General features: G+C 48.6%; 1 protein-coding gene across 2 annotated transcripts in view; it reads right to left on the bottom strand.

Moving 5' to 3' along the window:
- The window catches only part of LOC144502902 (coronin-1C-like), a 189877-nt gene extending 180142 nt beyond the window's left edge, over positions 1-9735 (bottom strand). The window contains exons 1-2 of one of the 2 annotated variants that reach the window (XM_078227313.1): positions 9655-9735; positions 6957-9274 (exon numbers count right to left, since the gene is read on the bottom strand). In XM_078227313.1, the coding sequence (XP_078083439.1) occupies positions 6957-9267 (2311 nt within the window). In that variant the 5' untranslated portion in view covers positions 9268-9274; positions 9655-9735. Of the gene's footprint in view, positions 1-6956; positions 9376-9654 lie in introns of those variants that run through there. The other variant, XM_078227312.1, reaches the window with a different exon arrangement.
- Between the last annotated feature and the right edge of the window lie 4927 nt (positions 9736-14662).

The following is a 14662-nucleotide window of genomic DNA, read 5'->3' as shown; positions in this document are numbered from 1 at the left end:
TGTCAAGATGCCTCTTAAACGTTGCTATTGTATCTGCTTCCACCACCTCCTCTGGCAGCGCATTCCAGGCACTCACCACCCTCTGTGTAATAAACTTGCCTCTCACATCTCCTTTAAACTTTCCCCCTTTTACCTTAAATCTATGTCCCCCAGTAATTGACATTCCTACCCTGGGAAAAAGACTCCATCTATCCTTTCTATCCCTGCCTCTCAAAATTTTGTCAACTTCTATCAGGTCGCCCCTCAGCTTTTGACGTTCAAGTGAAGACAAACCAAGTTTGTCCAATCTCTCCTCATAGTTAATACCCTCCAAACCAGGCAACATCCCAGTAAACCTTTTCTGTACCCTCTCCAAAGCCTCCACATCCTTTTGGTAGTGTGGCGACCAGAATTGTGTGCGATATTCCAAATGTGGCCTAACTAAAGGTCTATACAGCTGCAAAATGACTTGCCAATTTTTATACTCAATGCTCGACTAATGATGGCAAGCATGCCATATGCCTTCTTGACCACCTTATCCACTTGTGTTACCACTTTCAGGGAACTGTAGACTTGTACATCTAGATCCCTCTGTATGTTAATGCTTCTCAGCATTGTGCCATTTACTGTATACTTCCCTCCTGCATTCGACCTTCCAAAATACATCACCTCACATTTATCCAGATTAAATTTTACCTGCCATTTCTCTGCCTAAGTCTCCAGTCTATCTAATTCTGCTGCATTCTCTGGCAATCCTCCTCACTATCCGCAGTTCCCCCAATATTTGTGTCGTCCGCAAACTTACTAATCAGACCAGCTACATTCTCCTCCATATCATTCATATATATCACAATCAACACGGGTCCCAGCACTGATCCCTGCAGAACATCACTGTTAGAGAATATAAAGACTGACAAATCCCCAGGGCCTGATGGAATCTATCCAAGGCTGCTCAGGGAGACGAGAGATGAAATCGCTGGGCCTCTGACGCAAATCTTTGTCTCGTCACTGGACGCAGGTGAGGTCCCAGAGGATTGGAGGATAGCTAATGTGGTCCTGCTATTTAAGAAGGGTAGGAAGGATAATCCGGGTAATTATAGCCGGTGAGCTTGACGTCCGTGGTGGGGAAGTTGTTGGAGAAGATTCTTAGAGATAGGATGTATGCGCATTTAGAAAGGAATAAACTCATTAACGATAGTCAGCATGGTTTTGTGAGAGGGAGGTCATGCCTCACTAACCTGGTGGAGTTTTTTGAAGAAGTGACCAAAATGGTTGACGAGGGAAGGGCCGTGGATGTCGTCTATATGGACTTTAGTAAAGCGTTTGACAAAGTCCCTCATGGTAGGCTGGTGAAAAAGGTTGGATCTCATGGGATAAAGGGGGAGGTGGCTAGATGGGTGGAGAACTGGCTTGGTCACAGAAGACAGAGGGTGGTAGTGGAAGGTTCTTTTTCCAGCTGGAGGCCTGTGACTAGTGGTGTTCCGCAGGGCTCTGTATTGGGACCTCTGCTGTTTGTGATTTATATAAACGATCTGGAAGAAGGTGTAACTGAGGTGATCAGTAAGTTTGCGGACGACACAAAATTGGCAGGACTTGCAGATAGTGAGGAGCATTGTCAGAAGCTACAGAAGGATATAGATAGGCTGGAAATTTGGGCAAAGAAATGGCAGATGGAGTTCAATCCTGATAAATGCAAAGTGATGCATTTTGGTAGAAATAATGTAGGGAGGAGCTATACGATAAATGGCAGAACCATAAAGGGTGTAGATACGCAGAGGGACCTGGGTGTGCAAGTCCACAGATCCTTGAAGGTGACGTCACAGGTGGAGAAGGTGGTGAAGAAGGCATATGGCATGCTTGCCTTTATAGGACGGGGCATAGAGTATAAAAGTTGGGGTCTGATGTTGCAGATGTATAGAACGTTGGTTCGGCCGCATTTGGAATACTGCGTCCAGTTCTGGTCGCCACACTACCAGAAGGACGTGGAGGCTTTGGAGAGAGTACAGAGGAGGTTTACCAGGATGTTGCCTGGTATGGAGGGGCTTAGTTATGAGGAGAGATTGGGTAAACTGGGGTTGTTCTCCCTGGAAAGACGGAGGATGAGGGGAGACTTAATAGAGGTGTATAAAATTATGAAAGGCATAGATAGGGTGAACGGTGGGAAGCTTTTCCCCAGGTCGGTGGTGACGTTCACGAGGGGTCATAGGTTCATGCCCCATAAAAGGCTACTGAAGAAGATTAGGGCACACGGAGTTGGGAGTAGTGTGTTAAAGTGGATTGGGGACTGGCTATCCGACAGGAAGCAAAGAGTCGGAATAAATGGGTGTTTTTCCGGTTGGAGGAAGGTAACTAGTGGCGTGCCGCAGGGATCGGTACTCGGGCCGCAACTATTTACCATTTATATAGATGATCTGGAGGAGGGGACGGAGTGTAGGGTAACGAAGTTTGCAGACGACACAAAGATAAGTGGAAAAGTGAATCGTGTGGAGGACGGAGAAGATCTGCAGAGAGATTTGGACAGGCTGAGTGAGTGGGCGAGGATATGGCAAATGGAGTATAACGTTGATAAATGCGAGGTTATACACTTTGGAGGAAATAATAACAAATGGGATTACTATCTCAATGGAAACAAATTAAAACATGCTACCGTGCAAAGGGACCTGGGGGTCCTTGTGCATGAGACGCAAAAGCCCAGTCTGCAGGTACAACAGGTGATCAAGAAGGCAAATGGGATGTTGGCCTATATTGCGAAGGGGATAGAATATAAAAGCAGGGATGTCTTGATGCACCTGTACAGGGCATTGGTGAGGCCGCAGCTGGAATACTGTGTGCAGTATTGGTCCCCTTATATGAGGAAGGATATATTGGCATTGGAGGGAGTGCAGAGAAGGTTCACCAGGTTGATACCGGAGATGAGGGGTTTGGATTATAAGGAGAGGCTGAGGAGATTGGGTTTGTACTCGTTGGAGTTTAGAAGGATGAGGGGGGATCTTATGGAGACTTATAAGATAATGCGGGGGCTGGATAGGGTGGAGGCGGAGAGATTCTTTCCACTTAGTAAGGAAGTTAAAACTAGAGGACACAGCCTCAAAATAAAGGAGGGTCGGTTTAAGACAGAGTTGAGGAGGAACTTCTTCTCCCAGAGGGTGGTGAATCTCTGGAATTCTCTGCCCACTGAGGTGGTGGAGGCTACCTCGCTGAATATGTTTAAAGCGCGGATGGATGGATTCCTGATCGGTAAGGGAATTAAGGGTTATGGGGATCAGGCGGGTAAGTGGTACTGATCCACGTCAGATCAGCCATGATCTTATTGAATGGCGGGGCAGGCTCGAGGGGCTAGATGGCCTACTCCTGCTCCTATTTCTTATGTTCTTATGTTCTTATGTTCAAGGTGAAGGGGGGGAGGTTTAACACAGATACCAGAAGGATATATTTTACACAGAGGGTGGTGGGGGCCTGGAATGCGCTGCCAGGCAAGGTGGTGGAGGCGGACACACTGGGAACGTTTAAAACTTATCTAGACAGCCATATGAACGGAGTGGGAATGGAGGGATACAAAAGAATGGTCTAGTTTGGATCAGGGAGCGGCACGGGCTTGGAGGGCCGAAGGGCCTGTTCCTGTGCTGTATTGTTCGTTGTTCTTTGTTCTTTGATCACAGATCTCCAGTTAGAAAATGTTCTGTATCCATCTTACCAGCTCACCATGGACCCCATGTGACTTTGCCTTCTGTATCAGCCTGCCATGAGGACCTTGTCAAAGGTCTTGCTAAAGTCCATGTAGACAACATCTACCACCCTGCCCTCATCAATCATCTTTGTCACTTCCTCAAAAACTTCAATCAAGTTTGTAAGACATGATCTCCCCCATTCAAAGCATCAGCGGTGGACAAGTTTCTAGAAAGTTTCTAGCCCACCACAGAGGTTTCAGGGGCTCTCCCCCAACCTGATCGGAGTCAACACTTCTCCACATCCCCCTCCCCCCCCCCACCCCCACACCTCCACTGACTGGAATTGGCACTCCTCTCCCGCACCCACACAGTCCCTGCCGGCACCCACCTCTCCACAAATGCCCATCGCTGGGATTTCCAGCTCCCACCTCTGCTCCGCGATGCCGCCAGATACAAATGAATCCCCCCCCCCCCACTATGAGGCTCCCACTGGGGTCCACCCTTGACACTTTCCCTTGGCACAGATTGGCACTGTCAGGGGGACAATACCAGGGCATTGCCTGTCCATGTCCCTCTCCTCCGGGGGCTTTAGCCATCTTTACGCCCCCCAGGGGATGCCATGACAGGTTCATGTCTGGGTGAGCCTGTTGTAAACCAGTGCGAATATGATTTTGCCACTTCTTGAGCCCACGCCGGCAATCTCACGGACGGCGAGAGTGGGCTCAAGATCCCACCCAACATTACTCCCCATTACATTACTCCCCATTGCATTACTCCCCATTCCAGACATCAATCAATCAGTCCTGTTTGAATAGGTGCTCTTGACAACAATTCTAGACTTTCATTTAATCAATGTCACCTTGCTCTGCAATCATGATTTAATCAAGGCAGCTCTCCAAATTTACCTTTTAGATCCTAGTTAGACTTTTACATATTTCCTCTTATTTGCCTATCTTGCTGAAGGGCCTGAGTGTTTCTAACATTTCCTGTTAAGAGGCACCAGCAGTCAGGGGAGTGGTGTTCATGGGGCAGAGTCTTGTTGAAGTGTCAGGGGTCTTGCTGCTGTCTGGAGAGCTGGTGAAAGACCCACACTGTCTGCTTTCAGGAAGACCACTCGGGCAGTGGTGAGACCAGCCGTCTCCTGGAATCAAGACCCCTGGGGTGAAGATTTCGCCCACCAAGAGCTGCTGGCCAATTAGACGTCAGCAGCTGTTGTGCTCAGCAGCACGAGTGGGCAAGACCAGCTACTGCTGGGAGAACAGGCACCGGGGTCACAGGGTTGTGCAGTGGCCCAGGTCATAATTAAGTAGTGTTGGGTTGGGTGGGGGGGGGAGGGGTTGGTGGTAGGGGGAGGAATGAGTTGAGAGGGGAGGGGAAGGGGGAATGAGTTGAGAGGGAGGGGACGGGGGAATGAGTTGAGAGCGGAGGGGACGGGGGAATGAGTTGAGAGGGAGGGGACGGGGGAATGAGTTGAGAGCGGAAGGGCAGGGGGGAATGAGTTGAGAGAGGAGGGGACGGGGGAATGAGTTGAGAGGGAGGGGACGGGGGAATGAGTTGAGAGCGGAAGGGCAGGGGGGAATGAGTTGAGGAAGAGGGGCGGGGAGAATGAGTTGAGGGGGAGGGGCAGTGTTCCTGGGGTGGGGGTCACAGGGAGAGGGATGCAGGGAGACCAGCAGCAGGGGCAGAGGGGTGGCTCTCAGTGACTCCTTCTTGATGTCCCATCCCTCAATCAGGCTCCACGACTTTGATTAACCCACCCCCCGCCCGTCTATTCCTCACCAGCCTCCCCCCCTAGCCCAGATCAGCCAGGAGGTGACAAACTGGCCACGTGCTTTTAGCTGCCAGGCACACCGCAGGATTAACCCCAGCGGCAACAGGATGAGGCTCTTAATTGGTCATTAATTGGCCACTTAAGGGGCTGAATAGGCAGCAGGACAGGGAGGTCGACCATGGGCCTTCTCACCTAGAACATAGTCTGATGGAGATGGAAAGGTGGCAGGGTTCCAGTTTGCCAATACCTCACCTAATTAAATACCCTTCAGCCGAAATTCACCAGCGAGGGCAGTAAATTCCACCCAGACTGACCCCCCGTGTGGGGGATTTCAATAATTCCTGTGTGCATCTTATGCCTCGTACTTCAGTGTTTTACTTGTATCGTGTTACCAGAATTTAGTCAGTAGTTACACTTTTAATTGCAATACTGCTGACACATCGGCTCAGACTCTACAATCGATCAAGAAACCTATCATGGATCAAAAAATGGCAGTCATTTATTTACCCCCTTCTATTTTTGTGTATCTTTCTGTGTGATCACACCCTCCCTCCATCATTGTTAAATTCACTATCTAAAAGCATTTTAGGCCACTCGATTAGCCTCCCATCACGGTGAGGGTGTGCTGGGCGGCTGAGGGGGTTGGTGATATAAATTGTTCCCATTCTTCCTGCCCTGATCTTTAAGCATGCACCCCTTTCCCCCCACATCTCCCAATGCCCCCCCCCCCCCCCCCCCCCCCCCGCCACCACCACCACCACCACCAACACAACCCTTCCCACAGTGTTGGACAAGGACACCACTGGTCTTGGCTGTTATGTAACTCTCTCCCTCAGTCCAATAAATTTCATAGAATAGAATCCCTACAGTTCAGAAGAAGGCCATTTGGCCCATCAAGTTTGCACCGACTACAATCCCACCCAGTCTTTATCCTCCTAGCCCCACATATTTACCCTACTAGTCCCCCTGGTGCTAAGGAGCAATTTAACATGGCCAATCAACCTAACCCGCACATCTTTGGACTGTGGGAGGAAACCCACGCAGACACGGAGAGAACGTGCAAACTCCACACAGACAGTCACCCAAGCTGGGAATTGAACCCAGTCCCTGGCACTGTGAGGCAGCAGTACTAACCACTGTGCCGCCCAATGAGCATCTGAAGAATGTGGCCCACTGCTGGACCACCATACCTCTCACCTCCTCCCCACCAGCTCTCCCCCCCCCCCACCCCCACCCCCCCATCCTCCCAGATGCTGCCACCCCCTGTGCTCCCCCCTCTGTATGCTCTGTCACATCCTCCACCATTTTCTTTTTAGGACCCACCCAGTCCTGGGATTCAGGTTTATGCAGTGATTGAAACACTGCACTAAACACATTGCCAGGCTGTACATTGGACTCCTCGGTGACTGGTTATCTCTCCCACTATTGAAAGCAAAGGAGACCAGTAACATAGCAGTATGGTGGTAAAGAACCTCCACGTTTACCCTTCCCGGGTACCAGACATGAATGCTACTAGAAATCATTTTAAAGAAAATTACCCCGTTTCTTCTGGACATCTGGCGCCTTCTCCTTTCTCTGATCCTTCTTCTCAAATGCTTTTTTGATATTGGAAACTTTAACGACCTCCTCTGGCTTTTTTTCGTTCACATTTTCCACCATCTTGGCCATCTGTTTCTCTGATGTTTCAGAGTCTGCGGACACCCCATGATGTTCCAGCAGCCCTTGCACTGCAGCTGCATCCAGAGCACCTTTAGTCTCAGGGTGTGAGCCTGTACCTCCAGCGGGGTGGACATGCTTTTGCCTGACCGTTACTACGCAGGACTCAGTCGCTCTTTCGCCTGCTTCAGGTGCAGCGGTGCTTCCGTCCTTCAGGTTTTGACCAAACTCTCCCTCTCTGTTAATGCTGCAGGTAGATGAGCCACCAATGTCAGTTTTGTCACGCCCATTATTAACAGGTCCGCTCGGTGGAGCTTTGCACAGTCCACTCTCTTCTGAAGTTCCGACAACTTCCCTAGCTTGCTCCTTTTGAGGGGTTGCATCAGCTTTGCTGCTCTGGTGACCAAGCACAGGACTGGATTTCTGGATCTGTGTTGGGGAATCAAACTGACTGTCTTCAGTCTCATTAAAGTTCATGTCCTTCACACTGGGTTTCCTTCCCTGGACACTCTGTACCATTTCATTCGATTTATTGAGTTGCTCTGCTAGCTGGGACAGATTGTCCTGTCCGCTGCTCTCACGATTACCAGATAGACAGAGCTCTTTGATACGTGTGTCAATGCTAGCTTCTTCACTGTCAAGAGTTTGGGTCGAATTTACTTCCGGCCTAACCAGTGCAACATGGTCCAATCCGGGCTCATCTGCCCTTTCCAGGGGTGGGTGAGGCGAGGCACCTGTTCCCTGTTGGTCTGACTTGTTGCTATTTTCAAGCCCTGTAGCTTGTTCTTGATCATTGCTTTGTACCCAGTCATCTTGGGAAACAATGTTGGATTGTACTTTGGAATTGAATTTGTCTGTCTCCAGACATGGTGCACTTTGGTTTAACCAATTGCCGCCCAGTTTGGTCTCCTCTGTCTGGCTGAAGTTACAACTAGCATCAGTCTTCAAAGTTTGATTAGAATGGCTGACCTGTTCAATGATCATGGCATGACTGGATGTTTTGTTATCCATTAGTGCCTCTTCCCCAATGACGGAGGGGATGGGCTTGCTCTCAGAGTCTCCTTTGGGTGCAGCATCTCCAATCTTTTCGACCGATGTAACTTTCTTCAGCAGAAACCCATCATCTACTTGTTCAGCTTGATTACATTCACCACCTTCTGGATCTAGCTTGCTGTGGTCGGCTGGACTGCCTTGTGGGGTCGGGTTGCCCACACTCACATCTCCACAAGAAGATGCATGCGGACCTGACGAGGAGCTTGCTTCGCTAGGCAGTTGATCTGCTTTTGTGATGTACAGCTCAGTCTGAGAAAGAAAACGCTTCAGGCTCCGCTCACCTCCACCCGTCGTTACTCTTCCAGTGGCACAATGGTCAAGGGGACTTTCTCCCAGATTATCCGGGTGTGGATCTCCTGTTGTGTTTTCAGTTCCTTCTCCTTCGATACTCTGTTTTCCTGCTTCCGCGTCACTCTGTTTCTCCACTGAAGCAATCTGATTCGCAGGTAACTCAGAAGGACCTCCAGCCGGTTCGCTAAGCACTTCTACATTCTCTTTTTGCTCATTTACAAAAGGGTTTGAGGCAATCTCACCTTCCTGAGTGTCCTGCTCCCCAGGTGGCACAGGGATGCGGCTCTCGGTGGACCTGCAGTCACCTTCTGTCTGCAGCCTTTGCACATTCAGTAGTTTCTCCTCAAACACTTGTTCGCTGGGTTGTGAAATTGCATTGTTTGGATTTTGGACTTCCTCCATCCCAACTCTTTCTGAGCCACCTGCACTCTGCTGAACAGCTGGTGGCAGGACCTCACTTTCCTGTTGTTGCCAAGCAAGCTCGCTTTCTGCAACTCTTCCGCACGTTGGAATAATGTTCCTATTTTCCTCACCCCACTTAACTTTAGTCTCTGCTTCCATTCTGTCATGAATAAAATCAGCTTCCTCTGCAGTAGAATCCAGTTTCTGAGCAGAATCCTCGCCACCCCCTCCCTGGAGGTGAAGCTGTCCCTTGGCCTCCTGCTCCTGGTGCTTTACCCTGTGTTCAGGCAGTGAAGCTTTAGCCTCATTCTGCCTCATGCTGCAGTGAAAGGAAGCGACAGACTCCACCTCGTTCGGGCTCACTTCAACATTAGCGCTTCTGGCTGGGTCATCATCTAGCCTTCCCCGTGCTGCTTCAACGTCTTCTAAGTTTTTTATTTGTTCCATTTTAACTCTTGATACAAGGGAGAGAGAGAGAGAAAAAAATCACAAGTTGTCAGAGAAAGCAGAGCGAGTTTACAAGAGAACCAACCTCAAGTGAATGTGCACCAGTTACTGTCCTTTTAAAGCCATGTAGTTGGATGCTTTGCCATTTAGTGTTCATCCCTTTCCTACTAGGGTGAGGTAATGGACTAGATTAAGCAGAAATTTAAGCAAGGGACAGCTGATTGGCTGAGTTTAACCGAGTTGAGTAACACAGAATGATTTATGCCAAGAAAATCCACAGCAGCAAAGACAAGCGAGCAATAAAACCCTCTCGAGATATACACACCCTGCAAGTTCACTCTCCTCCAGCCCAGCTTCGTTTAATGTTCCTTGCCTATGAATTCTTACCAGTTTCTTTTAGTGCAGGTAAACCAGGAGCAGTCTTCCCAGAGAACGCACACAGACAGCAGCTGAGGTAAAGGCTCTTCCAGACTGCGATGCAATGGCACAATCTCTTATCTTGATCTCTGACCTCTGCTGGTTTACATATCAACTCACACATAAAGGCTTGCATTGTAGCCCTTACTTCTGCTCATTGGTTAAAGCCAGTATCTGTGGTCTTTGAAGAGACAGCATTTCAATTTATTTACATTAGTTGCTGACTGTCTAATGCACTGAATCAAGTCTGTCTGACAGACCCAGCACACACTTATTTTCAGCGCTAGTGAGACATTGTTGACTTGTATCTGATTTCCCACCATCAACTGCCCCTTCAAACATCATTTACATTGAGACCTTAATTTAACAGAGGCATTAAAAGACTTGTGCAAGTAGAATCTGATGCCTCTGTGAGTAAATATAATATCTGCAACTGAGCCATGAGACACAACCTCCCCAGATTTCAATCCCAATTCATGGAAAATCAGCTGATCACAGCCAGACAATTAAAACTTTGTCTTGACTTCCAGCCAGGCTGAAATGTGATGAAGGACGCAACTAGGTTTCTCCCTAATATTTATGCAATAACTCTGCTCAAAAACATATTTGGGCAGGATTAGGGTTGGCTGTGAGATGGAAACACTATGGCCTCAGATTGTAACTGTGTCGTGCCTGTAGTTTTGGTGCATTGCCAATTTAGTTCCAAAGATGTCCATGCCACACATGTGTCCAGTGTAGCCGGCACTGGGCGCTATTTTGGGGAGGTCAGTAGCACGGGTGTTTGCTGCAATAATCCTCCAAGATCCTGACCATAGGTTTCCTAACAGGCCTAACAATTCAACCAAGCATTTAATTGTGCATTTTCTTTTATTCACTTGTGGAACCAGCATTTATTGCCCATCCCTAGTTGCCCTTGAGAAGGTGGTGGTGAGCTGCTGCCTTCTTGAATCGCTGCAGTCAACATGCGGTGGGATGACCCACAATGCCGTTAGAGAGGGAATTCCAGGATTTTGACCCAGCGACTGTGAAGGAACGGCGATATATTTCCAAGTCAAGATGGTGAGTGGATCGGAGGTGGTGGTGTTCCCTTGTATCTGCTGCCCTTGTCCTTCTAGGTGGAAGTGGTCATGGGTTTGGAAGGTGCTGTCTAAGGATCTTTGGTAAATTACTGCAGTGCATTTTGTAGATAGTACACACTGCTGCTACTGAGCGTTGGTGGAGGGATTGAATGTGGATGTGGTGCCAATCAAACAGGCTGTTTTGTCCTGGATGGTGTCAAGCTTCTTGAGTGTTGTTGGACCTGCACCCATCCAGGCAAGTGGGGAGTATTCCATCACACTCCTGACTGGCATTCCCATCAACACTTTCCTGTCAGCTGCTACAAGGAAGTTCTCACCTGAGTTCCCTTCTGCAGGACTCTTGTGCGATGTCACACCCCAAGTGAACATGTGCTTTACTCGTTTCCCCCCTCCTGACTGCAGGCTACACCCTCCAAAGTTCACACAATGCCAGTATCTGAGCTGCTGGTGGGGAGGACGAGATAGTGACAATCATCGTCAGTGTTCAGCTCCTCTTGGACTTCACAATCCCTCAGCGATGTTTGACCACATGGTGGTTCTTGGGTAACTGAAAGGAGAGAAGCATAAGGGTTGTGATGGGGGAAAGTGGGTAGGGACGGAGGGAGGGGAGGAAAAAGCAGTTTGTTTACACCATTTTTCAAGTGTATATCAGAAGACAGAGGTTAGCACTGCTGCCTCACAGTGCCAGGGACCTGGGTTCAATACCCGGCCTCGGGTCACTGTCTGTGTGGAGTTTGCACATTCTTCCCGTGTCTGTGTGGGTTTCCTCCCACAGTCCAATGATGTGCAGGTTAGGTAGATTGGCCATGCTAAATTGACCCTTAGTGTCAGGGGGAGTAGCTAGGGTAAATGCATGGGGGTTACGGGGATAGGGGCTGGGTGGGATTGTGGTCAGTGCAGACTCGATAGGCTGAATGGCCTCCTTCTGCACTGTAGGGATTCTATGATTCTATAATGGATTCTATGACATTGTGGGATGAGGGGGAAAATGGGATGAGAAGGTGGATCAGGTGGTGGGAGCAAGCTCTCATCTTTCTGGGTTTCAGCTTTGCCGCTGACCGTAGCCTCAATCTTACCCATTCCAATGATGACTGACGCTTTCCTCTGTGGGGGTGAAGGCAGGTAGCTGTGTCTGCCCCTTGCCAGTTAGGTGTTGCTGACTGCTTTCATCTGTCACATTGTCCTACAAGAGAGAAAAGTGTGTCAGTGATTGTGGTGCAATGTGTTTTGCTGATGTACCTGCCATAGTTGAATAGCTGGCAGTGTGTGCAAATTGACAGGTGTGGGCGTGAGGCTTGTGGTGATACTAGGTGTGCGAGGATGGGATGAGGCGATGTGCGAATGTATGAATCATAGAATCATAGAATCCCTACAGTGCAGAAGGAGGCCATTCGGCCCATCGAGTCTGCACCGACCACAATCCCACCCAGGCCCTACCCTCACATATTTTACCCACTAATCCCTCTAACCTACACATCTCAGGACATTAAGGGGCAATTTTTAACCTGGCCAATCAACCTAACCCGCACATCTTTGGACTGTGGGAGGAAACCGGAGCACCCGGAGGAAACCCACGCAGACACGAGGAGAATGTGCAAACTCCACACAGACAGTGACCCGAGCCGGGAATCGAACCCGGGACCCTGGAGCTGTGAAGCTGCAGTGCTAACCACTGTGCTACCGTGCCGCCCATGCTATGACGCATGTTTGATTGAGATTGTCGGTCAGTGAGTAAAGGGTGATGATGAATGGGGGTAGTACGGGAGACTCCTGGCATTCACTGACCTTGATTGCTCATGCCAGGTCATTAGACTTCTTCCTGCACTGCACTCAGGTCCTCAGGGTGAGACTTCTTGCATTGACAACTATGGATCTCTGATCCCGCTGTCTTTGCAGTGTCTGTCTGGAGGGTCTTGGCTCCCTGTGGATACAAGACCTCTTTCCTCCTGTACCCCAGTATGGGAATCTTGCAGCACCCTCTCTGCCCTGTTTTTATTTTGTCCTTCCAAAATATACTTTATTATAAAATGTATAAAAATAGAATGACATGACTGTTCAAAGTTGATATTACAAAAGGAGGGTAACAATTCTATTGTTTTCCAATACTGCACCTCACTACATTTGCAATTGCAGTCAATATTTACATTATTCATTACGTGTCAAACATACCTGGTGCACCATTTGCATAGTTCTATCTGTTCGGATACTCTTCCCCACTGGAGGCAGAATATGCCTCTATTTAAAACGATGCTGTCCTTGCATGAACCTGGGGGGCATCCTGTTGAAGATTGCAGCCACGGAACAGCATGCTTAGCACTGGGCAGCTATTGTCATAATGAGTAGGCAGCACAAGGTTTGTGTTGCTGTCTGCATTGCAGTGAATGAGTCTGGGTCAATCCTGCTTTGCAATTATAGGGCCTCAGCTCCTTTTTCCCCATGTACTTGGGGAGATACTGTGGGGAGGAACGTCAACACATGTCAAACTTCACTCTTAGCATCTTGAGGGGGAAAACAGCAGAAAGTATTTGTACTCTTCCGGGGCGACAGGGTGGCCAACTAACAGCTGGAGCATGGGGGAGGCAGGGTGCAGGGGAGGGGGGAGTGTCATCTGATGAAACCTCCAGGAATACATTTAATCCAAGCAGACAACCCTTACCAGAAGTGATATCAATAAAAACATTTTTGAAAAGGAGCCATCGGAACAGATGGTCAAGAGTTTGGTATTAAGATAGATCTAACCGACGTGAATCACGTTATTATTATTTGATGTAGCACGGTGGCACAGTGGTTAGCACTGCTGTCTCACAGCACCAGGGACCTGGGTTCGATTCCTGGCTTGGGTCACTGTCTGTGTGGAGTTTGCACATTCTCCCCGTGTCTGCATGGGTTTCATCCGGATGCTCTGGTTTCCTCCCACATTCCAAAGATGTGCGGGTTAGGTGGATTGGCCATGTTAAATTGTCTCTTAGTGTCAGGGGGACTAGTTAGGGTAAATGCATGGGGTTATGGGGATAGGGCCTGGGTGGGATTGTTGTCAGTACAGACCCAATGGGCTGAATGGCCTCCTTCTGCACTGTAGGATTCTATGATTACAACAGGATAGCTATGGAGGGAATTCCAGAGCTTGGGACCAAGGCAGCTGACAGTATGGCCTGGAGAGATTAAAATCTGGGATGCTCATACTGCCAGAACTGGAGTCGGACAGAGATCATGAACGTTCTTAGGGCTGGAGGAGGTTATAGAGACAGGTTGAGGATTTTCAAATTGTCAGATGAGAATGTCGAGGTTAACAAGCATAGGGTGGTGGGTGAATGCAGTTTGGAGCAAGTTAAGGTACAAGCAGCAGAATTTTGACAGGTTAAATATCGAGGCCAACTAGGAGAGTATTAGAGTAATCAAGTCCAGGGGTATCAAAGGCATGGATGAGGATTTTAGCAGCGGAGAAGCTGAAGCAGATTCATGGTTAAGCGCTGTTATAAAAGTGGAACTCATCAGTCTTAGAGATGAGCAGCAGTCTCCCTTTATCCTAAGATCAGCTCATCATTACTGCTTACTGGAGGAAACGCAGACATATACATAGAATGCTCCAAAAGACAGTTACTAGATTAACCATCACAATGACTAGGTCTTTACATGTGCCTGGGAAGAAAGCTAAAGAAAACACCACACTTAGACAAAACCAACGTACTTTAAATGCTGGAAATCCAAAATTAAAATTGCTGTGTTTATTTATGTCACAACACCAGGGGGTATATCGGACAGTGTGGGAATATCAGATTGTCAGCTGGCTGTATTAAAACAAACAAGTTGACTTGACACAGACTAATAGTAAAGTTCAGGCCTATGGGTGGCATAGTGGTTAGCACTGTTGCCGCACAGCGTCAGGGACCTGGGTTTGA

The sequence above is a fragment of the Mustelus asterias genome, chromosome 13 (genome assembly GCF_964213995.1).
Source record: "Mustelus asterias chromosome 13, sMusAst1.hap1.1, whole genome shotgun sequence".
Taxonomy (NCBI): Eukaryota; Metazoa; Chordata; class Chondrichthyes; order Carcharhiniformes; family Triakidae; genus Mustelus; species Mustelus asterias.
Note: the sequence above shows the minus strand (reverse complement) of the source record. Positions and strands in the feature narration are given on the sequence as shown.